The sequence below is a fragment of the Lissotriton helveticus genome, chromosome 10, assembly GCF_964261635.1.
Source record: "Lissotriton helveticus chromosome 10, aLisHel1.1, whole genome shotgun sequence".
NCBI classification, from domain to species: Eukaryota; Metazoa; Chordata; class Amphibia; order Caudata; family Salamandridae; genus Lissotriton; species Lissotriton helveticus.
This window is the reverse complement of record NC_136071.1, coordinates 134,902,433-134,929,097: the sequence shown is the minus strand read 5'-3', so window position 1 is coordinate 134,929,097 and position 26,665 is coordinate 134,902,433. Positions and strand designations below refer to the sequence as shown.

Genomic DNA, 26,665 nt, shown 5'->3' with positions numbered 1-26,665 from the left:
GCCCATTGAAAGACCCACCTCCTACTAGAGACTTAGAACTACACATTTCTCACCTTCTTAACAGCTACCAGAGTAGTGCTTATTAGAACAGTTACTTATCTTCGTTAATTATTTTTCTGGTAGAGACTAACTGCAGATCCTTCACTGACCCAGCCATCCTCCTGGTTTTGTCAATTGGTCTCTAATCCATTAATATGATCCCCAGTTCAGAAATCTACCCACTGCTCAAAGCCGATTCATTGTGGCTCTGCATATGTGGGCATGGACTGCCTCGAAAGCAACTGTCTGACCTTGTGGGTTTGGTGCATGTATAGGCCCCATACGTCTTTTCCGGGGTGTAACTGCTTCCAAGCAGAGCCACACGGTGCCACCTACCCGCGGTTGGGTACTGCGCAAACGTTTTTCAATACAGTCTGGCGAATTTTCAAAAGAGGAGTAATCTGTAGTTAGATATCCCTACTAGAAAGAACGTTACTGAAGACAACTCTATTTCTTACACTAATTCACTTCATGCCTTTTTGCACAAACCAACTTACACCCGTCCAATTATTAAAAGCATTCCTAATCTGACCTTTAAACATTTTCTTGTGCTCTTTACCTAGCTACCTTACCAGGTCTCAGTTGTGATTTCATTTCAAACCCGTACACTCATATAACTTAGTTTCTGCACTTCAAAGGTACCTTTTTCAGAAATCATTGAAAGTTGTTTTGTAATGCATATTGTTGTGCCAGTCTGACACTCAGACATGTAAGTAAACTATGGTTTAAGGCTTCTCATAAGCAGGGCTACCAACAGGAGGTGAAAAATGTTCTCTTCCATTGCATGTTTAGATTTTACCAAAATTGCACCCATTGTAGATATCAGATGAATCTTTCAGTACACACATTTACAGTGCAATTACTAACACCTCAATCACTGTAATTCAGTAAAATTAATAAACCATTGTATGTGTATCAGGAAAAAGGGTGGAAATCAAACTTCTATCAAAATGGAAATAGTGCTTTAATTCGCTACACCATTACATGCACCCTAAGCTAGGCTTTTGACCAGCAATGCCTTAACTTTGAATCAGTGCAGTTTACCCTTGTGCACAGAGTAAACTACTACTATTCTTAATTGGCACTCCTTTGCTACTATAAATTTGGGGATATCATTACTTATTTTTAAACTTGGAGAGACACCTAAAATTATCATCAGAGAGCCCTCTAACTAGAGTTCTCCACAAATCTAAAACCTTCAAATAAGTGCACGTCAGCAAAAATCATCAGTTTCAATAATGCACCAATAGCATGCAATCACAATACCACAAGATAAAACAGATGCAATCACCAAAAAGTATAATACTTTGCAAAACACCCCCTCCCCCCCCCCCCTAATCCTAATAATACTCCCCAAATAAAACCTCTGGACAACATCAACACTTCAAAAACACAGGATATGGTAGGATTCTTGCAATAAGTCTAACCATTAGCAAACACTTGGGGTAAAATTCCAACACCTCATCTTTTGCTCAACATGTCACCTCAGATTGTCCAGCCCAAATGCCTAAAGTGTCCAGGGGTGAGACAAGATGTGGGTCCCTTGCTCACTGTGCCATTGGAACCAAGCTACCCCTGACTGAAGAGCCCCCATCAGGCTGAAACTGGTGTTGATCGCTTGTGTTCCTGATCAGAGGACCTGTCTCAGTAGTTCGGGCTAGACTGTTCCTATTGGAGCAGGGGCAAGAATGATGCACATATGACTGGGTCTAACCTGAGGTAGCATGGTGGGCAAAAGAGCGATGGGTCCGAATGCTGTTCTGAGCGTTTTTCATTGAGACTTTACAAGCATTTTGTTTGTTCAATACTCCAAAACCTCTGGACTCTTCCAATTCCTTGCCCATCAATTTGCTTAGTAATTACCATGTTCCCCGTATGGGCCACAAAACGGATGCTCAAATAAGATTGTCATTAGGAAGAACAGGACTATCTGATCAGCTCATAGACTTAGTCCAAGGCTGTTGATAGATTGCACACAATATTACACAAGATTATCAAATGTATTGCCTTATGTTTTAAAAAAAGTTTCATTGCTGAAAGCAAAGTTGGTAATACAGCAATTTAGCAAGCATACTAATAATGTAAGTTGCCTCCAAAGAAAAACTCAAAGATCTCAAGCCAGAGAAAAAAGGTCTCAGAGCAACTGTTTCTGCTACTTAATCCTCTAACCAAAAGTCCGGAAAGTCAAAGCCTTTGAGCAACGTTCTTAATGCGAAAAATCTGGCTCCCCTCCAAATAGCACATTCTTTTATAATGTACAGAAATAAAAGGAACACCCTTCACAACATATTACGTGGAACCAATGGCCACTCAAACATTTAATTTCTATTCCATCGCTGCAACACCTACTCCTTTTACAGCCTACAGGTCAGGGTAGTATATAATTGTCATCTCCTGCATTATGAAACATAGGAATGCACTAGCTTGTTTTAATTATAGTGCAGTTTGGTTAAGCTTCCTTGATAATTCTAACAGAAGGGATCTCTTGCACATACTTTTTACCAGAGAAAAGTTAACATTACATTTGTATTAGAACAAAGACTATAGTTAAGGGAGTCCTTTTTAGGTCTCGCGTGGGTATGGCAGCGAAGCTGCCCTGCGAGAGATCTTGTAAACAACAAAGGGACTCTAAGCCCCGCCCCTCCTTTCTATTGGGTAGCGTCAGCGTTCATGGTAAATGCTGGCTACCCATTAGAAAGGAGGGTTTTCCGTTGCCGCCCTGCCCGCTTTTGGAACGGCCCCTCCGGATATGGTAGCCTGCATTACGGCTGTCGTGACGAAGTTTCTTATCTGAAGCTTCGTCATGCTGCCTTGTTGGTAACTTTGCAACTTTCACAATGTGCCACACGTCACCCTCAGGACAAAATCAGATTGCTGCTTTTCCTTAATTTAGTTAAGTAGAGTTGCAGGATCGAAGGTGCTTGTTTAAAAGTGGAGGAGAGGGGTTTGTCCAACACAGCGCCCGTGTAGCAGCGAGTCCATTGAGCTGCGCTTCCTACCTTCAAAGGCGGGGGGTTTCCGACGAGCCCCTGTGATTTTGAAGTGAAATAAGGAGTCGGGGGAAGCATCGTGGCACTAACGGAGGGCGATATTGATCCCTGGCATTTCTATGAGCGAGTCCCGGCGTCGTGAGAACACCCAAGATGACGGCCGCTACGTGATATGCAAGTGGGACCTCCCATCAGTTGCTACCGGTGAGGCAGCGCGGAGTGAGCGGGCTGCACTTCTAGCTTGGCGAAGGGTCGACCCGGCCATTACTCTGCCAGAGGGGGCCCCGCTCACATAGTCTAATCAAAAGATCAGAATTCGAAGGATGTTTTAGGAAACATTTGTCTTTTCAAAACCGCTGTGATGGGGCAGGTTTTCCTCTGGAGTGAGACATCTGCACTGGAACTTTCCGCCCTCCACAGACACCTGGGATCTGAAGAGTAATCCAGTGGAAAAAAGCAAGGTAACATTACACGTACCTTCCAGCACCTGCGGTGCAGCTGCCCCGCTGTGCGCGAGGCATCCCCCAACCAGGGTGGGTGAAGGTGGGCGAGTGTGTGGCAAGCCCTTTAAATCCAGTGGAGGGCTCTGCCGGTGACGAAATGCGGGGCAGGAATCCCATGGCGACCCCTTTGGTGCTCCCTTGAGGCCCCAAATACGGAGCGAGCTCACGCACTGAAACAGCTCTACTAAGAACTGAGGCCTGGAGGATTGTCCCTCATGCACCTCCAGCAAACTGCATTACTCTGCACACTTAACAGAGAAGTGTATGGGGCAGGGGACATTCCTGGTAACACAACCATCACACACTTAGTAGCCTGCTCAAACACACAAATGTATGGCACAGCCAGTCCCCCCGAGATATCCACCAAGAGTATCGACCCCAATGAAAACCAATCTCATTCTCTCTCTCCCACCCTGCCTTCTCCACAGATTCCATCACTACCACCTTCCAAGAGTGACCCTCCTCCTTCCATAGCCCCCTCACACTTATCTCATTTCTTTTATTACGTTCCTAATCCCAATGTATAGTGCGAGACCGGTTTACATCACACACACACACACACACACACACACACACACACACACACACACACACACACACACACACACACACACACACACACACATACATACATACATACAATGAATCATACAAGTACAATAAGCAACGTGTAGAAAGGTTTCGTAAGGCAATGAGGGATTCAAGGGGCAGGCCATCGGGACTGGTAGAATTAGAAGTTAAGACTGCTTTCTCTACAGAAACACAAAGTCCACATTTTAAATGTAACTGGTTGGGTGCACTGAAAAGAATATATTACACGTCGTGCGTGCTTTACAAAAGGCACTAAGTTATAAAGAGTCAAAAATGCAACTAGACCGTATTCATATTTCACCCGTATTTCTTCAGCAAGTACATTAATCCCCAGTTTTATCTTGACATTTTTATTACCGCCTGAAGATTGTTCACTGCACAAGGAACTCGGCAGCAGGTGCTTTTAACCTCGTAAGTACGGCCACTGGAATTACGTGGCAGGGGAAGAATTATGTGGCGGTGTTGAGTAAATTATGAAGCAAGGAAAGGTACATTATGCGGCTCAATGTGGCACATTTTATGATAGTATTAAGCCATTATTTTGTCACTTATTAACACTGTCTGGGCAAGGTTGCACCTTATTTGTTCCAGTTTAACAGTGCAATAAGCAACAGAAAGGAGACCAGTACAGCTTTGCAAAGGGCCTTCCACTGTGCAGCAGCATGTGTCACTGCACTTATAGTATCTTTTGAACTGTTTGAACTAGAAAACATTTATTTTGTTCTAATCTGAAGACTATGCAGCAAATGATGAATTATGTATGTGACAAATCTTTAATTATGTGAAAAATACTGTGGCCGTACAATTGCATATCCAGTGGCCCTGCAAAAAGACATTTCAAAATGCAGCACCATTGGAACTTGTCGACTCAGGAAGTAGAATTGAATTCACTGCCCTAAAGCCGGCACTGTTCCCCAAGACACACAACCCCCAAGCAATCTATGCCCTAACTAAACTAGTATTTGCAATGCAATAGGTCTCGCATTTGCGACAGTATGAGCTGTTGGCATTGTAAATGGCAACGCCTTTTACTTACGTGTTGGTTTTTAAAATAAATGAAAGGAATTGCCATTGACAATGCCAATAGTTTAAACTCACAAATGGGAGACCTATTGCATTGCAAATGCTTGTTGAAATGGCAACGCATGCACATGGGACGCTTGGACAAGCAAAGTAAACACTATTTTCTTCAATAAATGTGAATGATTTTTAGCACAGAAGGGTGTGGTCTAGGTAACTATTACACATCTAAATTAAGTATTTTCTAATAAATCAAAGCTCTAACACTTGCAAAATTTATTTTTGGAAATTGTTTATAAAAAAGGTAAAGCATTTGGTAAGTTGTGCCATAAACACTGATACTGCATTGTAGGACTCTTTTTGGCCTGTTAAGCTTGAAATAGATGGTAGTTACCATATAAATCGCTTCAACACGAGGGTAATGGTTATTCAGTGGATGTTATAATATCCTCCTGCATTCTGCACTACTTGCAGTAAGAGCCTAGTGCTGCTAATTTTCTGAGTGAACTGAATTGCATAATGGCAAATTTCAAGTAATTTCATGTAATTAAGTTTTCACATGTCCAGTTGGGTTGATTCAGTTGTAACAGTATTTCATCCAAAACTAGGGCATAAGCCCCTTCTAATTTAGCCGGTTACTGGTAGGGGTTTTGAGTTTGCAGTGAATTCTTAGTTTAAGGGATGCTAAACAGATGCGTACATTTTTCCAGTGACTGGTTGCCATTAACAAATCTGATAATCGCAATCTCTACGATTGTCCTTTTTTTTTTGTTTTTTTTTTTGGTCCATGGAGTCTTTCCTGAGAACATTTCGTTCTTGGTGCGCGAGTCATGGAGTTTCATTCTAGGAACTAAACGAGTCAGGCCAGGCTATGCACATCTCCCTTTGGATAAATCACATATCTAGGTAAGTAACTTGTTTATCCAATTCATGAAAAATGTAATGACCATATTGTTAATAGGTACTTTCACCATCTGTTATTTTAATGGTAGATTATTCTCATTACTAGCATTACAAGTTTGTTGTTTTTCTCTTACTCTGATTGGTTGTTGCAGCTTGTCAGTATAGGTTCCCCCTATGGCTACGGGCGAGACCACCAGTCAGAGTTTCTGCTGATTGTGTCAAGGGAAGTGAAAGGGGAGGAGACGAGTTTCCAGAAATGCAGCAGTGAGGTGTGTCCCACTTTTCCATTCACTTCCCTCTTACACTGCCATGCATGGCTTTCTTGTATTCCTGCTTTCATCACTGCTTTTCATTCATTTTTGTACCACTGGTATATCACCAAATTTGTACTATAAGCCATCAATTTTTATGTTGCTTTTTGATATTAAGTGATTTATTTAGCTGGTTCTGAATTATATACCTTGTTAAAGTGGTTCATTACTGAATTTCCAAATGAGGGTTGTACATCTGAAACGATCATTGGCAAAGCAGGAAAGCTGGTTGTGGCCACCTCCCTTTTTGGCCTTGTCAATGCCTGGTTTATTTTCAGTGTTTTGGGATAGCTACCCAAATAGCTGGGCCCTCTCCAATTTTAAAAATAAAGTGCATTCACATGCCTACAAGATGAAATGGGCACTTTTTGTTTAATTTACCGATCTCATACAGCAAACACCGCTTACCAGTAAAGTGTACTGAAAGAAAACAAAGTAGTTGACTAAGTGTGAGCAGTAAAAGGACACAAGTCAGCCTATAAAAAGATGGCAAAGGGCTACGGACCGAGGGGAGGGGCAAACGTAAGACGAGAAAGGCATGCCATTGAATAAAAAAAGCAAGCAAATGAGTGACAAAAATACTAATGGGAAACCAAAGGCAGGCTATAAATTCACTAGGTCTTTCATATGGTCCACAAAATGCATTTTGGGACCATCACTGATGAAACGTATTTTGTTAAATTTCAGTGCATAGTAGGGGTTAACTTCTCGTGCACTTACAACTTCTGTCACCACTGTAGTGGACTGCTGCTATTTTATTTAGCATGTCTTTAAATAGTCAAGAAACTGGATTCTTTTTCCCCTTAACTATCACCATCATGTAAGTAAGTACATTTTTATTATGTATAGTTAATTAAAACCAGTACAATCGATGCATTTAAAACAATTTCTTAGAATGTGATAAAAGAATGTAGTCTGTATAATCGTCCTTATCAAAGACCATGCGGTGAGGGACCGAGGGTAGTTGTCGAGCAGTATTCCCTGAGCCGGGGCGGGCTAGGCTTTTGTAGCCCAAAGTTCGTCCATTAGGTGCCAGAGCCAAAAGTTGCCGCCAGTTGTAGGTTTTGCAGTCTTTGCTCTATCGTAGTCAGAAACTTGACGTATCTACAGTTCAGTTTTGTATTTACAGGGTTCAAGCATGCAAGCACAGCCTGCCTTCGCGTGCTGGTCCCTATCTGCTTGAACTGGTCTATTAACTGTCGGTGGACTTGTCGGAGCTCTTCAGAGACAGGTCATGTGGAGTATGTCTCCGGTTGCTAGATTGCAGAGCGGACAGACTTCATGGCGATTGCTCCTGAGCCATGGTGGTTGATGCTGTCTGCTGGGCAGGATCCCTAATCTATATTTCAAAAACTTCAGTTTTGTGATTTTTGGATAGCCCTGGCTGAAGTAAAGTTGTGGTGTCAGGGATTTATACGTGTTTAATGTCATCCACGCATGGTTTCTTTTTGCAAAAGCGGCCTTGTCCTCTATTAGAGAGTTTTTACGTTTTTCCAAACCACTTTTTTAAAAGGGTTGTGCCCCAGTTGCATGTCCCAAAGTGCAGTTGCCTTGACAACCCCCAAAGCTGCCTTCAAGTAGGAGCGTGCCTGAGATTCATCCCTGCTTTGTATGTCTTGCCACAGCATTGCATTTAAGGTGTCTTTGGAGGCAGAGCGGAGTTTGTGGCAGGATAATAACCACCATCATGTGGTACTGTCTTGAGTGTTTTCACACTTTACATTTCATCCTATTTAGGTCTATGCCTAGTATGAGGAAATTACAATTTGATGTAACTAAGATGTAGTGCAGTACAGAGGTGTATACCCATTTTATTTAATTAAAAATATCACTTGCTACTGATGTTTTCAGCATTTGAATGCCTTGGTCACCGGAGACCCATTTAGGCAGTTAAAGGCAGTGTAATGTAGTAAAGTGACTTGATCAAAACTGCATTTTCTAAAATTCGTTTGTGAGCCTGAATTAACATTCTGTACTAACGAGCCCCCAGTTAATCACAAGACAATATTTAAACAAAAGTAGAGGTTTACAGGCCTATAGGAGGGTCTAGAGCATTATTATGCCATCAAGGTAGGAAGGGGATGATCAGATAGACATGCACATGCCAGAAATGTGACTGTCAACACAGTACCTACAGCAGCTTTCAAACTTACCCATAAATGTTGTCCATTATGCAGCATGTTCTCTAAATTAAACTCTTAACGCATCCATCCACAAAAAACATAAAGTGCTATTTTTGTATTTCATGACTGCCAACTGATTACTTACTCTGCCTTGTTCAATAAAATATTTTAAACAAAAAAAACCATCAAGTGTTTTTGCGTACGGTTTGTGAGAGCTCAAACTATACTAGACTCTAATCTGTAATGAAATTCTCTAAATCAGGGTGAGAAGGAAACCGATCTGATCGTTGGGAGGCCGTACAAATGTTAGAATGAGTTCCACGTCAATAGCTAGTCATGAATGGAAGCTTGCATGGCAGTGTTGTACGAATACTGTACTATTAATGCTATTACACCTGTAGGCAGTGACCATACCTTGTTATTCCCAAGCCAGTCCTGTTTCCTTCTCCTATGAGCACTAAGCTTACTCAAATTGTACATGTTGTTCATGGTCTACTTCTTATTAACCTGTTTTATCTGGAATGTGTTTTGGCACAAAGGCTGACACCTCCCCCATCACTCAGCACTCACAATGACCTATAAAAAAATCAATGATTGGTCATACAACCATCAGCCAGTCCCATGTAGCCAAGACCTGTTTATTTTACGAGAATAATATGTATAATATACTTTAAGGGGCTTTCAGTCACCTCTCTTCACCCATGGGTCAGTCATTCCCATTTTGCTTCCGCCCGTACAGTACAAAGCATTGGGCAATGATTGCTGGTTAAAGTCACTTTGAGTGACTGTATTTTGCTTCTCACAAGTTGCACACCCGCACACAAGGAGTTCTCTTTAGTGCCAGTATTGCCTGATGTGATGGGAGAATGCATTTGAAGTGAGCACAGGGCACATTACAACTTTCAGTTCCTGTCTCCTTCTAATGCTGTTGTAAATTGTTTGTAGTGGACAGGGGCTATTTCACAGCATACCATATTGTTTTCCTGGACTGTCTCACCAATGGTTCTTTGATCAGCTTTGCATAGGAAAAACAAACTTCATGGTGTTTAAGTTGCAGCTCACTTTTAACCGTTTTATTTGAATATAGTTTGCGGTAATTTGGGTTTGTTTAAAATATTTCTGTGTGAACCCTTTCCTTCCTTCTTTCAATCTTTTCTTCTTTATTTTCTTTCCATCGTTTCCTTTCTTGCATTTGTGTCCTTTTTTCTTTTTGCCTTTCCTTACTTCGTTCCCCTTTCTTTTTTTACCTTTCCTTTAACGTTTGTCGGTTTCCTTAATTGTTACTATTTCCTTATTGTTTTCTTTTTGCCTTTTTTTCTCACCTTGCTACCTTCATTTTTTTATTCATTCTTCCTTTTGCTTTTGCCTTTTGATTCTTTTTGCCTACTTTCCTCTGTTTCCTTTTCCTTTCCGTCTTTCATTTCTTTATTTTTGGCATTAATTCCCTTTACTTTACTTTCATTTTTTGCGGTCTTAGCTATTTTCCTTCTGTTTTCCTTTTGTTTTTTCCTTTTTATTTCCTTCAGTTTTTTGCCTTTCCTTCTCTTTTTACATTTCCTTCCTTTACCTTCTTTCCTTTGTACTTTCTAACTTCAACCTTTTTCTTTCCTTTCTGTTTTGCAGTCTTTAATTCTTTACTTTTTTGTCCTTTCTTATTTTCTATGCTTTCATTTTTGCCTTATTTCCTTTTGTTTTGCCTTTCTACTTTTCTTTCCTCCCTGCTTTCTTTTTTGCTACTTTCTTTTTTACCTTATTTCCCTTTTCTTTTCCCCTGCTTTCTTTCCTTTGTTTTACTGTATTTCCCCCTCTTTCTTACCTTTCTTTTTTTTACCTTTTCTTGCATTATCATTCTTTTCTTGTTTACCTTCATTCCTATTTTGCCTCCCTCCCTTCCTTTTTGCCTTACTACTTTTTTGCCTTTTGCCTTTCTTACTGTCTGCCTTGCTTTTTTTTCTTGCCTACCTTCTTTCTCAAAGGCTAGGTTAGCAGCCAGTGCCAGACCAACAGCTTTTTTTTTTTAGGTCTGTTAGGCAATACCTTTTGATTTCACTAAAAGTATGTATAACATAATTACTTATAGGAGTTTTCAGGCACCCTTCATCCATTAGTGTGTGTGTCATTCACATTTTGCTTCCAACCGCTATAGCATGTATCTTGGGCAATGTTATCCCTCTTCCGCCATTGACTGACTTGATGAGTTACAGCATGCTGTCTTTTAACAAGGTGCACATCCACACACAAGATAGTTCCTGTCCTTTCTGGGTGTACCATGGTAATGTGTACTGTTTTTAGACCAGAAAAACACTTTTACCTTTAGATTCTGTTTGGGGGAGTTTTGAATGGGAGCCCAATCTCTTCTCGAAGAAAACTTTTTGCAAAAACCACGACAAAAAGCAAGAATTGCTAAAATACTTGTGGCCAGCGCCAGATCATTAGCTTTGCTAATGCTTGTTCATTACATTAGTGTTTATGGCCGCTTGTTTTCATATGTGCTGCAGTGATTTAAATCACAGGATGTGGACTTTATAGGCACAAGTTTCTGTTGTGTTCTGTCATAATTGTGAGTACCTTGGAGATTTGTACCTGATGGGAATGGGTGCTGTAATTTTGAAAAGGGTCTTCAGTCTCGTCGATAGGCTGCTGATTTTCTTTGATTATTGTCCAATCGACAGACTTATCTGTGGAGATGTATGTATATGAGCAGATGTAATGGTGAAATCACATCGAATTGATAGCTGCTTTGAACAGGGGAAGGACTGAGGCACTTTGACAAATGCAATTTATTGCACCATGTTAACATGAACCTCTACATAATTCTATAACCGACTGGTTGCTACAAAGCACCTTTTGGTTTAGCGCATACTTTTCCGAAGTGGCATTGATGAGTGTAAGCTTTTCCTATGTGCCGGAAGATAAATTCATCTTGTGTTTCTCCACAGATTCCCAACACTCATTACGTCTGCAAATCCTGATGCAGCCATTTTATTGAGCACTATTTCAGGTTTCCACCCCCTATAAGTAGTCATCAGTGCATTTAGGAGAGAAGCCCCTGGCATACTATGCCAATGGCTTCCAATTCTTGTCATTTTTAATTTGTTTGTTTAAAATAAATCTAATATTATACACCGAAGCAAACTGATACTCAAGAAGTGAGTGTCCATACGAAGTGGAACTTTGTATCTGTCTGACTCTCGGCTCTTGTTTTCAGGAAGTAATCCTGTTCATTGCTCACAATAACTCTGAGGGCTACCTCCTTGACCTACTGTGCCAGGATGGCCTTTCTGGTTTCCTTTATTGACCAAAAGAGTAAACTAAGCCATTTCCCGGCAATAACGTTGTTACTTTCTCTGTTAATCTTGATTTCCTACTTTTAGATCAACCCAACCTGTTTTATGCGTTTTACATTTAGAACGCTCCTCAAACTGGGCATATGTTAGTAACAGCTCTTCAGAGGCTCCCATTTTCTGAAATAGATTTGACATGCTTCTGTTAGATGCTGCTGCTTTTTTTTGCGTTCAGTTTATCATGAATTTCTAATTACTGGGTCACAGTTTAAAGTGGAGTTGGAATGCTGAAGCATGTTGTCTCTTGCACCGTTATCAAGAAGCAAAACTATTATTGAGGTTTATTTTCTCTTTAGATTAACATTAAATTTAGTATGCGGCTTGGTCTTCTATGGTCACATGTATTTTCTGCACACCATGAAACAAACCTATGTCTGAGGTGGCTGTTCTATACACAGAAATGACATAACAGTTTGAATACTGTATGCCAGTGTCCTAAGTTAAGGGCGTGATAGCGTTTTTTTTTTGTTGTGTAACTTTTAGCTTGATAAATCCAGATTCTTAAGGTTTCGCCTGGCTGTCAGGAGTAATTGTGCTGAATGGATAGATTGAAGACCAATGTCTATTGTCTTTGGAAGTTTTTCAGAATTCATACTTGAGGAGTTGGCCTAACGGCTAGGGCGTCCGACCTTGAATCTGGGGAACTGGGTTTGAGTCTTCGCAATGGCGCTGAACAAACATCCTGTGATTCTGTGCAAATCACTTGATCTCACTGTGCCTAACAAAAATAAATGTGTCCTCATGTAATGCAACTGGTGCTATGTAAAGCACTCTTATACCCGATTCTGGTAAAGTTTGCGCTATATAAAACTGTGCAAAAAAATTAATTAGCTAGATAGATCGAGACAGAGCATGTCTGAGAGGCAGTCATCACTGTTACCTTGGTGACGCGATCAAGTTTAAAATGCGCCTCACGGTAATGAGATTTAACACTGATGAAGGATTAATTCCGAAACGTGTTTGTTTACCGTACGATTTGCCGAATAAACAGCGTCAATGGTTACCTCCTGTGTGCCTGCATTTCTGTTTTTAAAGCAACGGAATTTGCAGCACTGAGAATTTTCGCCTCAACACCGTCGCGATCGGACACCCGCCTGAGAGTGCCCCGGCTGGGAGGTGCACTTTGGAGCTGTGTGTGTGTGTGTGTGTGTGTGTGTGTGTATAATACTCCGACGCTTGCAAGCAATTATGCAGGCTAAGGCACTCGTGGGGACTAGTAATCTTTTAATTCATAGCAGACGCGATTCAGCAAATAGCTTTCCTCAGTGCTTTATTTAAAAGATATGACCATGTCCAAATGCACGGCACGTCTTCTTAACCATGGCCTTTTGTGTTAGTTGCAATTCGCTCTTTACGGCCGTGCCCCCTTTCGGTCGGCGGCGCCCCCCTTTCGGTCGTCGGCGCCCCCCTTTCGGCGGCGCCCCCCTTTCGGCCGGCTGCGCCCTCCTTTCGGCCGCCGCTGTCGGTCGGCCAGCTGCTCCCCCTTTCGGCCGCTGTCGCCCCCCCTCCCTCCCACCCATTTGTCCGCTTCCAGTCTGTCGTAAACACCCCCCCCCCCCCCAGCCACTGTCAAATTTTGTCAGTATAACAAATTACTTTCCTTCGAAAACACTCTATCTGGTAGAGACTATTTGGCTCCAGATTCCTCACCGATCCTTCCTGTTCTGTGACATGCGGGTACTACACAAATTATCTTGCAGGTTAGTAACATGCGCCTGGTTAGGCGGCTTGACTAATGAATCTATTTTTACTTTTTGAATTTTCATATAGCATTTTGTACATTATGAAATCCATAAATATTAATACAGCAGCAAATGGTATGTATTGCCGTGTTCTCTTTGAAGATGCACTTATGAATGTGTTCTGTGAAATAGTATTAGGCTGTTGAAATTGGTCATCTTTCAAATTTCTTTACCCTCAAAGGGATTATACAGTCTGTGACTACGCTATCTGTTTGAGGTCAGAGAAACACATTTCCAGTTTAGGCAGGGTTACCTACTTTTTGACGGCTGCCCAGTGCCTATATCATGCAGTGCGCTTAGCCATCTTTGGTCCGCCCTCTTGCTCCGAGGCGGTACCGTGTACTGTACAGTGTCATAAAATTCTTCACGCAATACAGGTTCGATGTGATTCATTAACAAAATGTATGTTAAAATTGTGCATACGATTTTCTCATAAAATGGCCTCTCCCGAGACAAATTGACTTTTTTCTACACATTTTAATAATTGCCTCCAGGTATGCTTAATGCTGCTAGTAACCCCAGTTTCTTGAAATCAGCAAAATGTATTTTCCTTCACGTAAACAATGAAAGATTTGAGGTGCTCTCAGGTGCTAGCCATGGAGCTACACTCTTGAATATTGACTTTCAAGGCAACAAGTCTTCTCCTAATCACAAATCCGGTAATGCACAACATAGCTAGGCCTTTTATTAGCAAAGAAATTGAAAGCTAGAATAACAAAAAAAGTTAAGTCATCGAATTGATGCATCAATCCAAAAGCAATCATTTTGTGCAGTGGTTCCCAACCTGTGGCCCGGGTAGCCCTGGTGGTCCGCAAAGCCTACGCAGGGTGTCCACGACTACTGAAAATTTTATAATATTAACAGGCTTAATAGTGTATATAAATAAAGCAGTTTAATTTACAACATTTTTTTAAACTTACTATAAATGTTGAGGAATTTGTAATTTGAGGCTAAGATTTAAATTGGTATGCTCAGATTAATTTGTGGCAGCAGTGCAGGTGCATCATAGTGTTTACGAGGAGTGACTGCAATTGAAATTAGAGAAGCTCCAATCTTTTTATTAAATTTTTTTTAAAATAATTTTTATTTGGGTTTGCAAATTAAATAAAATGTTGTCGTTTGGATGTTTTTTTCTGTATTGTTTTGGGGTTCAAATCATTGACAATGCTTCTTAGGCCAGTGTCCCCGGATTTCAATAATTATTCAGTAGAAATCAAAAGGTTGACGACTCCTGATTTAGTGTCCCTGTTGGCCGTGAGTTGTTGGTTGGCTTGATATATCCCTCTTTTATAAGTACCTTGAAGGTAAATATAGGTCTGTGGCGGTCAGGAAGATGGTGGCATTGTAGCTTGTGTGTAGGAAGTTGAGGAACATACTATATGTAGAAAGAGTTGTGACTGCATATGACACATCCTCACCACACTATCTGTTGGCTTCGTTGGAAGGCAAAGTCCAAAATCTGTAGGGAAATTAAGAAGTCCTTGACAGATCTGAGGAAGTGAGTGTGGAAGCATTGCCTTTGGTGTTAAACTAAAACATCGGCAGAATAAATAGGCCATCCCATCTTATCCGTTTCTAGTTGTCCTCGAATTGTGCTGCAAAAACATCTGGATCTCAGCAGTGCAAGATCGCAGCACCATCAGAGACATAATTGCTAGCTATGCCGGTTATTAATTTAGTTTTTAACCAGATCAACCCAGTGATAAATAACAAAGCGAGCAGCAGAGTATTCTTTGGGGATTGGCATGCCCTGGCATGCTAAGAAAAATTACAAACAAGACACTTGTGGGAATTGCATGTTTTCGTTGCATCTTAGTTTTTTTTCTAGAGCTCAACATATGCACGTTTGTAGATTACATTTAAGGAGATATGGTACTTGTCTAAACTCGCGTGTTGGTGTAATTCAGATGTTTTTTTACCAGTTATAATTTATTAAACATCCAGAAACTGAGTTATTTTAAAAGGTATTGTGAAACAAAACATTTTCACTTTCAGTCACTGGGTGCTTAAGCTGGAAGCATAGTGCTAATCCACATTTCTGACTTTCTCCTGTTTATATAATCACATCAAATTAACTTTTTTCTAGATACTTGGGGATTTATTTATGTTTCCGTTTATTTTTTAAGATACTGAAAGGTATCAACACCAGTTGTCATGATGAATAGGGAAAGAATTGTTTTGAATTTTCCCTTGGAGAGTTTCTCTGAAAATGGGCCATATTTAAAGAGCAATCCATTTCACTGTCCCTATGCATGCGCTGTAAATTGGCTAAGTTGAAACCTCCCTTTCAAGAAAGGTTCACTGAAGTCTGAATATTAAAAAGCCTTGAAGTCAACCAGCTGGCGCCCCTGCAACATGCAAAACGACGTGTGTGGGGACATATTGTCCTTGTGGCTTAGATGGTGAATCTTGCAAGCCGCAACTGGTGAAGTGCATGATGACCCAAGTGGGTAATGTTATCATAACCGTATTCACAACATTTCTAGTATAAGCAATGACAGAACTTTGTGTGAAGGTACGAAAGAACCTTCATGGTTCAGGTGTAATCATTTTTTGGTTGTACCCCATCCCACAGAACCCGATGGCAGATAATGGTCTGTGAGGATTCTTTCTTCACTATTGGCATTGTGGCAAGGCGTGGGCCACAATCAACTGTACTCTAGATCTTGGGCTCCACTGGAGCACCTTTTACCTGCATATTTCCGGCCCTTGAGGCATTGAGATTCATTGCATCCTGTGACAAGTATAGATCAATGGCAGTTCAGACTTCTTTGAGAGCTAGGATATAGGTATTTTGTTAAATGATCAATGTCTGTAGGAGGAGATATTAAACGGTAATACGTTACAAAGTGAGGCAATTACTTTCACAGTTTAGGAGTGAACAGCATATTTGTATTAATTTGAAACCACTTTTTCATGTTTAGAGTCCTACTTCAGATAACGGTCTTTTCATGGTAAAATGTTGGGATGTTGTGGTTGACCATATGAACACTGATTGAAGAGGTAAATACAGAAATCTTGTAGAAGTGACACTGCTTCACTAGATCATTAGAGACTGAAGATAATCCTGGACTTAAGCCCGCAGCGGGCGAAAGCAAACATCCCTCATGTCTACTTGTGACTTTCAGTGTAGTGCTGGAGCTGTTCAGTTGCTGCTTCTCCAAAATTCTTTGCCCAATTTAGAAACATAACTCCATGTTGGTACCACATGCTCATCCTTTTGAATACTGTGTCCAGGCTCATTCCTTTCGTAGGTGGTTTTGCGTTAAGAAGGGGCCTATGCTAGGTCAATTACTGTCTGAATTGCAATCAAGCCAACCTTGAGGCGTTCAAATTTAACCTCATTTAAGGTCCTTTGACAGTTATGGCCTGAAATCAACATAATTTATGCTATAAGTGTCACCTTTGCATCTTCTTTATTTCATAGTGTTTCTCTTTTCTTATCCCAATCTTAATCTGTCTTGTACAACAATCCAATGCCCATGTTGTCGGTCTTGTGATAAACCTTTTATAGAACTGTAAAGTTTAAGCATTGGCTGTAGCTCATCCTCATCTTGTACATAGTTTGTAGAATTTTTTTTTGTACTTCAGCTAATTGTGACTTTTGCTAGAGCCACAAATTGGATGTGGGGTATTCAAGAATATATTTTGGGTAGTAGACGAAAAGTCTTAAAGGGTAATTTTGTTCTTGTTGAACTAGAGTTCAGGAATTGTTTCGGACTAACAATTGTCCGTGGCATGCAGGTTTCTTAAACCAATGTCACTATCAAGATCTTAGTCTTTCTGGCCAGCCCAGATTATAATTGCCCTGGAAGAAACCATCTGTACCCTAAAACCTCTTACCACCTCAAAGAGAACTTAGTCGGATGTCACTTCCAGACGAGTGGATAACATATTTTTCTTCCATGTAGCCAGGTTTTTTTTATGATCTTAAAGTCCACATCTGTACAATGTTGGAGTGCACAAGTGGGTTTTCTCTCCTCTTGAACCTCCTCTTATAATGTTTGAGACTGAGTGATAGTATGCTGCACTGCTTTAATTTGATGTAGGGATACTGTTTTTATCTCAGGACTAAATATGTTGTGATCTCTGCTGTTAAGTTAGCTGAATGGTGAAGTTCATATGACATGGTGAGCCTGTACTCGCCACTTTTTGTTCCCAAAGTGCAATTTATATTAAAACAAAAAGCTTTAACAGGTGTTTAAAATTCAAGCCAGTTTGAGTTTAAATCATTATGATTTTGAGATTTGAGAGAACTGTAGTATTTTGCTAAAATAAATTTCAAGCGGTTAAGTTATAAATGCTTGTGTTGGAAAGGTTTTTTTTTTTTGCAAAGCAAATTTTACACAAATTCAGACTATTGAAGCATGTTAGGTTATATTTAGTTAAATAACGACTGAAGAGTTGTTGTAGCTGCCTGTTGGTTGCCGCTATTATTTAGTTAAAGGTCACCTAACGGGCGACCAAGGCTCTTGTATTCAGACCCTTTTAACGCCCTAATTGTTGTACTGCTTGTTTGGTATAATTGTTTGGAATGCTTCTCTTCAATCTGTTGCCCTATACTGTTTGAATTTTACAAGCCATTACTGTTTTGGTTTGGGCTCCATCGTAACCAATAAACTTTACAAGTCCTGTGATATGGGGCAAATGTTTTAATTCCTATTTTTTTTAAATTGCTGTAGTAATCATAGCTGGTGTGTTTTATTAGCCCATCTCAGTTCAGTGTAAATGTATTCATACATTCAGTTATAATCCACTTTTGGATCATTTGTTTCTGCAGTAAAATGGTTTATATATATATATATATATATTCACCATGTTGCAGCCTTGAAGGAAATGAACGCATGCGATAAATTTGTAGAGTTTTGTTGACTGTTGCTGCACGTTTTAAGTGACAATAATAGGCACACTGTTAAAATCTTTTTTTAAATCTTTTGACCGATGTGGTTTTGTTGCCTGTCTCAACATACCTAAAACGAAATGTAGTGCGGTCCTTAATTACAGATATCACCCTCCTTTGCGCGTTGGTGGGAGACTTTGTTGGGAAGTAACATGCTGGATTTATGAAAATGTAAAATATTTGAAATTGGCATTTTTTTTGCGCGACATTGCATATAAATACCTTGATTTAACATGAATGTATGTTTTCTTTATAGCTCGTTAGTATTGGCTCCTCCTACAACTACGGAAATGAAGACCAGGCAGAGTTTCTGTGTGTTGTCTCAAAGGAGTTACATAACACACCCTATGGCACAACTAGTGAACCGAGTGAAAAGGCAAAGGTATGTTTATTGGTGTGAGGAGTTGGGTGTAAGCAACGGTTTTATTATAACCTAGCTATATGAATGCCTTGCATCACAGGCTCTTAAGAAAATTAACTTCATAATTGCATTGATTGAACGGTCATATATTTGGGACAATAGGTAATGAAATATAATAGAAACACTTAATCAGCAAATGAATTGTGCATGCGTTTAGATTAGGAATTAATAGTGAATTGATTCTGATTAACAGGATGTCCGCTCCAGATTTGCATAAAATCAATTTAGTTGACCGTTATTTGTACAGCCACTGATTTTGCTGAAAGTCTACCTTGGTCCAGTCCTCCCGGACCAAAGTTGGAGACTCCCGATGTAGATCTTCAATCTGCTTTGTAATCTATGTTAAATAAACCTCTGTATCCCTTTCTAAATGTTGGTTGTGTGTGTAAAGCAGGGGATAAACTACAAACTTAAGCATTCTTATGTCAGACTGAGCATAGTGTTTTCTTTTATCTAGAAAACAGCATATATTTCAGTCTACTTCTGTAACAGCTATTTTTTTTAAATAAAACCTTAATCATAAAAATCTAGAAGGCAACTCCCTTCTCCTAAATGAAAGCCTAGCCTGATTGGGACTTCACCGTTTTACACCTGTTTTATTTTCACCTCTGGGACACCAAATAGATATCTTGAAGAACAGCTTCTCACAAAGGTGAGGACCCTAGAAGAGTCCATAAGGCTCTTTGCAGGCAAACATTACACATGTCGTGGTAATTGCCCAGTTTTTAGGTCACAGCTTACCAGACGGCGCAGCTGTGTGATATGTGAAAGATCTCTTGGAATTTCAGAAATGTTACCTGGAAATGCATTCTTCTCGTTGCTTGACATTGGCTGTGGTGTTTGTAACTCTCATTTTCTTGCTTCTCAATTACTGGCTTAGGCTCTAAAGATTCACTTCCTTTTCCCATGCTAAAACTGTTATAAAGATGAATGGTAGGAACTCCAGACGTAGTTAAGAGGTAAGTTTGATGTAGAGGTTTATTCAAGCTGAGATGGAAGATGGTATATTCAAGTCTAATTCAAGGCCCCACCAGGAGCAGATTCTTTGCTGCTCAGCCCTCAGTCTCCAACTGTCTTTTTCTCTCACAACCAGGCAGACCAACATTCTGCTCTCACATCAACATTCTAACATTCCAGTACACATTCATACAGGCTGAGCAGCAAGAAAGGAGATCCAAGTACAACATATCCCCTTTCCTTGGGAACACAATAAACCATTAATAATTACAGCTTTGCACAATAAAGGTACAATACAAGTGAAAATGTGCAATAAACGAATGGAGATAAGAAAATAAAGATCACCTAGTTAAAATCACAGCATAGAGTGATAGAAACAAGATGGAACTGATGTCAAGTATCAAGTATCATAGAACAGAAGAAAGAAAAATGAAGATGTATGAAATGAAAGCATTGAAAGTCAAACATACAAACATTCAACAGAACAGAATATCAGAGTAAGAAGAAACACACAAACAAAGAACTACTGCAGTCAGAAAAATGAACTACTACAAATATGAAAGGGACAGAAGAAAGGGACACCATCCCCTTTTCTCACTGGACGAGACAATGGAAAAAATGCATAAAAGGACGTGAGAACGCATATAGAAAACCGTTCGAGATACAGCAAGGCACACCAGTTGGGCAGACCGGAATGGATGCATGTATCATAGAACACTGGAGGGTGAAAAGAAAAGGGTTAGGAGGAAGAGTGAAGAAATCCACACCCGAAAGGAGTAATAATCAAGCATGAATTAAAAATAAACCTTAATCGCCAGGAAAATATCAGAAAGGAAACTTTGCGCTTAGTTGGAAAGAACCTGGCATAATTTAAGAAGAATATCAATTAACAAGAGATCCGTGCACAGGAACTGCTGTAAAAACTCATGAGTAAAAAAAAAAAGTATGAATAGGAGTCGACATCCTAACACAAGAAATATCAAGGAACTATAAAGAAATAAAAAGCGCAACACTTTAAGCACAAGTGCGAAAATTATGCATAACTTTAAACACAAGTGCGGAAATTCTGTATTCAGATAAGAATCTCAAATTGAATTTATCATACAAATGCAAAGAAATAGTAATATTTTACATTTTAGGTAAGATGCCAATAAGATAACACAAATAAAGTTGTCAGTGTGCAGCTGATGCTCAAACTAAATTGAACAGTACCTTGCCATGGATTTAGTGGACAGATGTCCCACGAAGACAACATGGAGCAAATACTACAGTATGAAGAATTCCCTGGAAGAAGTGCAGTAATGTTAAATAACTGCTAGATTGCGTTGTTACCTGGATAATTGAATACCAAATGCTTACGATGCGATGATAATGAAAATTCTGATGCAACAAACTGGCAAGAAAATGCCGAACACACGCTGGTAAACACTTCAGCATTGGGATGCAGCAAGAATAGCTAGTGTTTGGCATACCGGGTGAGGAGAATACCAACATCTTGAAAACGAGGTTGGCAGCACAACTGAAGGTCAAGAAGGTCTGATTGTGCCAGACAAAATGGAGGCACGCAGCGCGACGGCGCACCGGGTGGCTCAAAATGTTAGCGCTCTATCGCTGCAGGAAGACGCGACGTCAGAGGGAGCTAGAAGCGTCACGAAGATTGCAGGCGTGACTAGAAATGAAAGGCGGCAGCAGCAGTATAATGAAGGTAAGAGCGCGCAATCCCAAAATGTGCTTGAAGTTTTGAAAGGCTGTAGATGACAGTTAAACTAGTTCTCAGACCCAAAAATAATACATAGACTTTGAAAAGTGAAACACTCCCACGTCGGATCACATAAGATAGGAACGTGTGGGAAACGATGGCAGTAGAACTATTTATAACATAATAGGAAATAACTCAAAACTGCCACGATCCCACTCAGGTTTAGCGCATCAGTTTGTAATTATGAACCATGGTGAAACACTCTCAATCACACCAAAAAAAATATATAGCAGGCAAGACGGCATCAGAATGAAACTGCCGGATGCAATGCCAGACTCGTGCTCCTCCTCAGTCAAGATGCGGCAGTATCCACAACAGTTAACTGCAAGGAGGACGGCAACAAAGGCAGACTGCAGTGGGCATCGGGTAACGCAGGCAGGCATGTAGTGGAAAGGCATCGCACCAGGCCACAAAAGTAAATTTGTAAGTAGCAGGTTGGGGACTGATGTCCCAAGAAGCAGGAGAGGCCTCCACAACAGGCAGGTAGCAGAAAGTTCAACTTTAGCAGGAAGTAGTAATTAGAAGCAGGTGCTGGCATGCAGGCAGATACAGTAAACAGGCAGCAATGAAATCCTCACGAAGACAGGAATAAAAATTGCAGCAAGGACTGGAATAATGGAGGTAACAATTACAGCAGGGACTGGCAGGTTACTGAAGAGGGCAACAGATGAATTGGTCACTGGTGGGGCTGGCCAGTATGCTTATGAAAGACGTAAAAGTTTGTTACCTTGTAGATGCAGGAAGGTCATTGAAGAAACAGATTCCTTGGAATTTCTTGACATTAAGTCCTTGTAGAAGCAGGTTGAAGTAGGTGATAAAAGGTTCATTTCAGAAGGAAACCATCGACTTTTTTGTTATGAATTCAAATATCTTTACCTCAGATGCCAGTACACACAGGTTTTTTTTATCCAAATTGTCGCAAATGTTATAAAGATGAATGGTAGGAACTCCAGACGTAGTCAAGAGGTAAGTTTCATGTGGAGGTTTATTCAAGCTGAGATGGAAGATGGTATATTCAAGTCTAATTCAAGGCCCCACCAGGAGCAGGTTCTTTGCTGCTCAACCCTCAGTCTCCAACTGTCTTTTTCTCTCACAACCAGGCAGACCAAAATTCTGCTCTCACATCAACATTCTAACATTCCAGTACACATTCATACAGGCTGAGCAGCAAGAAAAGGAGATCAAAGTACAACAAAAACCTTATTTACCAGTATTCAGATGCTCCCTTTCTGTTAAGCAGGCCTGTAAATCTGGTTACATCGTCAAATTTGCTGTGCATTTAAAGACCAGAGAATGTCAAGCTGTCTTCCAGAGAGCTCTTGCTTTCGGCCGACTTGCATGGAGCCCACTGGTGCTTCTCCTATTCTCCATTTTCAAGGATGTAACATAACCCTTAAATAGCACATCATGTAACATGGAGAGATGTGACTTTTTTAATTTTTTATTTTGCACTCTGACTTCTGTCCTCCTGGTTTCTTCACTGTTTAATTTTTGTCGAATTACCCTATACTGATAGTTTTCGAAAAGATCATTTGAATAATTATTTTTTTGCTCTGTACCCCACATTCTCTCCAAGATTCTGCATTTGCACTTTTCAGCCAACAGTAATTGAAACTTTTGCATGAAATGGCATGTGCTTTAAGTGGGAAGTAATTCGTAAATCTAAGCGATTTCATGCTTAATCCTGCCTTTTGAATGAGGCTAAATCTATGTGCATCAGATTCAAATCAAAACATGCTGACTCAGTATTTCATGCGTATGAGGTTGATTCAATGGATATACCATTTGAACTCTGCAGCAGTGAAGCTTGATTAGGGAGTAGCAGTCATGGCGCTTCTCTTTAACCATGATGATATCAAATATGGGAGCGACTGAGCAACAATACTGAACTAAAAAACAAGTGGTTTTCCTGTAAGCTACCACTTGTTTTGGTGGGTACAAGGTAACTTTTAGATGCTAGATGCTGACTGCAGTGCTCCATAATGGAAGGCACAACAAGCAGAATAAGGAGGACAAAGACCAGCATGCTTGGTGGTAGGAGAAAAGAGCAAGTGATAGAAAGTGGTTATCTGCTTACAAACTGGTTTTGACAGTGTCTCCATTAGCATTCTTCCCAAACTTTATTTCAAATGTTTGAGCAGGGCGAGAAACCCCGTGACACTAGATGGAAGCAGGCATGGAGAAGCAAAACACTTCTCATGACGAAGTTATGAGAGCACTTTGATCACTTAATTCCCCACTGCCAGCGCACATGGTGCTATGCACCAAACCAACGTCTCCCTCACAGAAGAAATTTGTACCACCACTCGCATGGAATTGGGTGAAGAACCATCTTCCTCCAGAAGTTCAACTTCAGTGAAAACAGACAGAGAGGAAGTCTAGAGCTGCAGACATTAACCTAAGTTTTATTGACACTCGAGGAAATTGTCTCCCTTCTAAACGCACAAACACATAATTGTCTAGGTATAGCAAGCATTGGCAACGCCAATAGGTCCCGCCTATGTGAAATCTGTTTGCTTTGCCAGTGTTTCTTGACCATGTTGCAACATGGCTGAAAGTAAAGAAAAAAAGCTGTATGCTACAGCCAGTGTTATCCGTGTCCTAGAGATGAAAAAAAAAGTTTTACTCCTACGCATGCTGCACTGAAGCCAACACTGTATTTAAATTCCTGTTCATGTGTTCATGAAGGGGCACAAATGTTATCCTACCAAGAACACCTGTCTCTTCGTTGGCCCTCATTGTGATTCTCATCCAGCTCATGGGTCAGTCATTTGACCCATTACACTTTTGCCCACTCAAGTTAATTGTGGAAAGTGGCCTAACTGATTGTAATCCGATACTGGAGAGTCAGTGCATGGAGAAACCTTTCATGCAGTTACATGGGTCTGGTTGTTCTGAGAACTAACCTTGCTTTTTACTGAACGCGGTCTACTTGTTCCACATGAATCAAACCATTGAATTACCATTTTTCTTTCCATAACCTTAGTCACTTGCGGCAAAAGACTTACACATGGTAGGTATCAGAAGGGGCATCATATACTGCATTTACCACACAACCTGTACATAAAACAACCTTTTTCATGCATTTTGCCAAGTCCCAAATAGGTTACCATTCTTCAAGTAGAGCCTTACAAAATGGACTGTAAGGTGTTATGCTTCCAGAGAGCATATGCTGTGCCAAGGCAGCACTCTGCTTGTTTAAAAAAAAATAAAAAGAAAAGGAGCCTCTGTGGCTTTCATGGGGAGATCTTCCTGCTGGCAGGCATGTAAATCTGCAACTTAGTCAACAATGTGTATGTTTACAAAAACCTACTTTGTAAATTTTCATGCATGTCAGGAAGTGAAGATTTGGCAAAATTTCTTAAAACCGTGTTCCAAACATTTTGGCATCTGCTCTCAAGCCGCCACTGGAGGGACTGCACTTCTCTTCAGATTGTCATACCATCCTTTTGCAGTTTATAGTGCTGTACATTCATGTGTATCCTACCTCCCCTGATATGAGCTCATGTCATGTTTTCACCCCAACAGACATAACACGAGCAGACATTTCAATTCTCATAGTTCCAGTGCACCAGTATTCTCCGACAGTTTTGCTTCACAAAGCTCCACATAACTTCTTTCACCTCTTATTTAGGTTGGGGAGGGTCATTCAGAGGTGGAGTCTTTGTCTTGGTGCATTTTGGGTTTCAGGGAGTGATCAAGTCTTACTGAAACCTCCTCGAATAAACATGTAACATCCACACCCATCACAAGATGGTAGGAGTTTGCTAGAATGCAAATCTACTGCATTACAAGTGCATTTTACAGGTAAACCTTTCCATATCTTTTCTGTCACTAGAGACACCTTGATCAACATGCTGATTTTTGCAGTTAGCCAAAACACAAAATTTAGAGGGACTCGTTTATGTAGGTTGCCTCAACTTAGTTTGCTTGCCAAAGAATGTTCTACTGTGCCACTATTTCAGCGGGTGCTTACCCGATTTCTCCAGTCAAGGTTGTTTCCTAATTCATAGCACCCACGTTAACAGAAGTCCCCATCATAGTCTGCTTCCACTAGAAGTTCTTAAAACTTTCATTCTTTTGCCAAGTGGTGTGACACTGTTCAGACACCCCTACAGGTGGCTGTGGGTATTCTCCTGAGCGGGCATTGCTCATGCACAGTTGAACAGTTTTGTCTAGTTTAATTTTGGCACAGTTCTTGTTTATTCTGTAGTCTGAATACTACTTAATACTGCCTGTTTACTCTTTTGTGCTGCCCTTGCATAGCTTCTCTGCACACCTAGTTGTTTTAACTGAAATTGAATAACTGAAACTGATTGCTGCTCCTTTGGCTCTGCTGTGCCTCTGTCCTTCAAAGTTCGAGTAGTGCTATGATTGCAAGATGATGTAAAGTTCCAGAAAATGGAACAAAAGGCAAATCTTTTTTTTGCCAGAATGTTTAAGATTCCACCGACCTGAGTACTGCACGTTCTCTCCATAGATAATCTAAATGCCTTGAATTATTTTGCAGAATGTAAGTATTGCTCATGCCCATGTTATAGCAGAGTTCACAGGCCATTTATCGGAAAAGGCTCTAGACTTTGCAGTCTAGCATCAGTAGTCCCTTCTTGATCACTGGGGTGGCAACTGCCAGGTATCTTGTTTATTTTGCGGAAACAATGGGACCTGTTAATCCAGGGAATGAGGCATCTCTATCTGTAAGTAAAGGATATCATCTTAGATTTAAAAGTCGAGCAAAGGGGTGTGAATGGTCCTTGGTTGTGGTGGAAGTCCTAGGCACCTACATTGACATTCCATCCTTTTAAATCTTTGAATATCTGTATTTGCCGTTCTGCTCCTTCTTGTGTAATGTTAGTAGTATGTAGGCATCTAAATTCGAAGGATTTGGGAGCTTGTGTATTTTTGACAGGCTGTAGATGGGAGGAATGTAAGCTTGACAATGTTTCTTACTTGGCTGGAGGCGATGGTGGGCCAGGTAGGAGCAGCATTGTAGTGGCTGTGTAAATCTCCACATGCACTTCTTCCTACCAGTCTTCTCTTCCTCTTCCACATCCCAAAGTCA

The 26,665-nt window shown here is 40.5% G+C and overlaps 1 protein-coding gene across 2 annotated transcripts in view; it reads left to right on the top strand.

The window, feature by feature from the left end:
* KCTD5 (potassium channel tetramerization domain containing 5) overlaps positions 1-26,665 on the top strand; it is a 192,128-nt gene that overhangs the window by 111,847 nt on the left and 53,616 nt on the right. Inside the window, exons 5-6 of one of the 2 annotated variants that reach the window (XM_078664940.1) lie at positions 6,199-6,315; positions 18,723-18,848. In XM_078664940.1, the coding sequence (XP_078521066.1) occupies positions 6,199-6,315; positions 18,723-18,848 (243 nt within the window). The remainder of the gene's footprint in view (positions 1-6,198; positions 6,316-18,722; positions 18,849-26,665) is intronic. The other variant, XM_078664941.1, reaches the window with a different exon arrangement.